This window comes from Rhyacophila brunnea, unplaced genomic scaffold (genome assembly GCF_057557595.1).
Source record: "Rhyacophila brunnea isolate RB1 unplaced genomic scaffold, BYU_Rbru_1.0 scaffold_13, whole genome shotgun sequence".
NCBI classification, from domain to species: Eukaryota; Metazoa; Arthropoda; class Insecta; order Trichoptera; family Rhyacophilidae; genus Rhyacophila; species Rhyacophila brunnea.
Window position 1 is genome coordinate 33,758,599 of NW_028232785.1, and position 899 is coordinate 33,759,497.

Here is an 899-nt window from a genome sequence, read left to right on the forward strand (position 1 = left end):
TTATACAAATGAACGAACCTGATGTATTGGCCCGTAATCTGAATAAGAACAACCCGGTTGAGGATCTTCAATATCACATAATGGGTCTTTTACATCTTCAATAATCTCGCGCTTGATGATGGATAGTTGATCATCCGTCTCAGGTTTTATATTAGAGAGGTCCGCTAAAAGATACTGAAAGAAACATTATGGTTAACACAGTAAAACCACTTTCACTTTCAATGACTAATTATAGTCAAAATGAATTAGAAGATAACCTGCCATAACCTAAATCATAAATGTATCGTAGCTGTCAAAATGTATAATCGAGTTATTTTTTTAAATCAACGTTTAATATCATTGTATGTCTCTACGAAGTTTATAAAAAAGCAACATATTATAATAATATATTATTCGTTGTTAGTCACAATACAGAGTGGTTGTAAAAGAAATCAGTTTCCTAAAACTAACCTCGAAATTGCAACTTGAAACGTCGGCATACTCCTGCTTTATATGAATGCGAACTTCAGGGCTGATTGGGAGGCTAGTCTGCGTATCAAACAAAGGCTTGCCTTCTGTATCAGACTGTGCTCCATCACATTCTCGCTTTACGTCCATTTTAATAGTAAATGTCGGGAAGAACGTGACAAGCAGGATCCATTCAATGGTACATTAATTTAAGAGAAGTGTTGCCGCAATACGTAATCATTTATTATGTATGGCCGAAATACTGAAATCTATTCCGTGTAGCGATCAAACAATAAAATGTGTTTTACTGGATTTAAGTTTTGTACTAGGTATTCTATTTGAGTAGTTTTTTTTCTATTCGGGTTTTGCCTTTCGATATTTTCAAGTACCTACTAGGTACACGTATTCACCAATGGCAAATACCCACTAACAGCGTAGGTAGGTATAATGTT

The 899-nt window shown here is 34.7% G+C and overlaps 1 protein-coding gene across 1 annotated transcript; it reads right to left on the reverse strand.

Annotated features, from left to right (window-relative positions):
- On the reverse strand, positions 1-635 carry LOC147077341 (uncharacterized). Its single transcript, XM_085941059.1, has 2 exons — positions 451-635; positions 1-174 (listed from the first exon to the last, which is right to left on the reverse strand). Exons 1-2 carry the CDS (start codon positions 595-597, stop codon positions 1-3), a joined length of 321 nt encoding a protein of 106 aa, XP_085797185.1. The 5' UTR covers positions 598-635.
- Positions 636-899: the final 264 nt, after the last annotated feature.

Coding starts and splice junctions, on each gene's coding strand:
- LOC147077341 (XM_085941059.1), bottom strand. CDS start 597: ATGGACGTAAAGCGAGAATGTGATGGAGCACAGTCTGATACAGAAGGC. Junction 175..450: donor TTTCAAGTTGCAATTTCGAG/GTTAGTTTTAGG, acceptor TGTTTCTTTCAG/TATCTTTTAGCGGACCTCTC.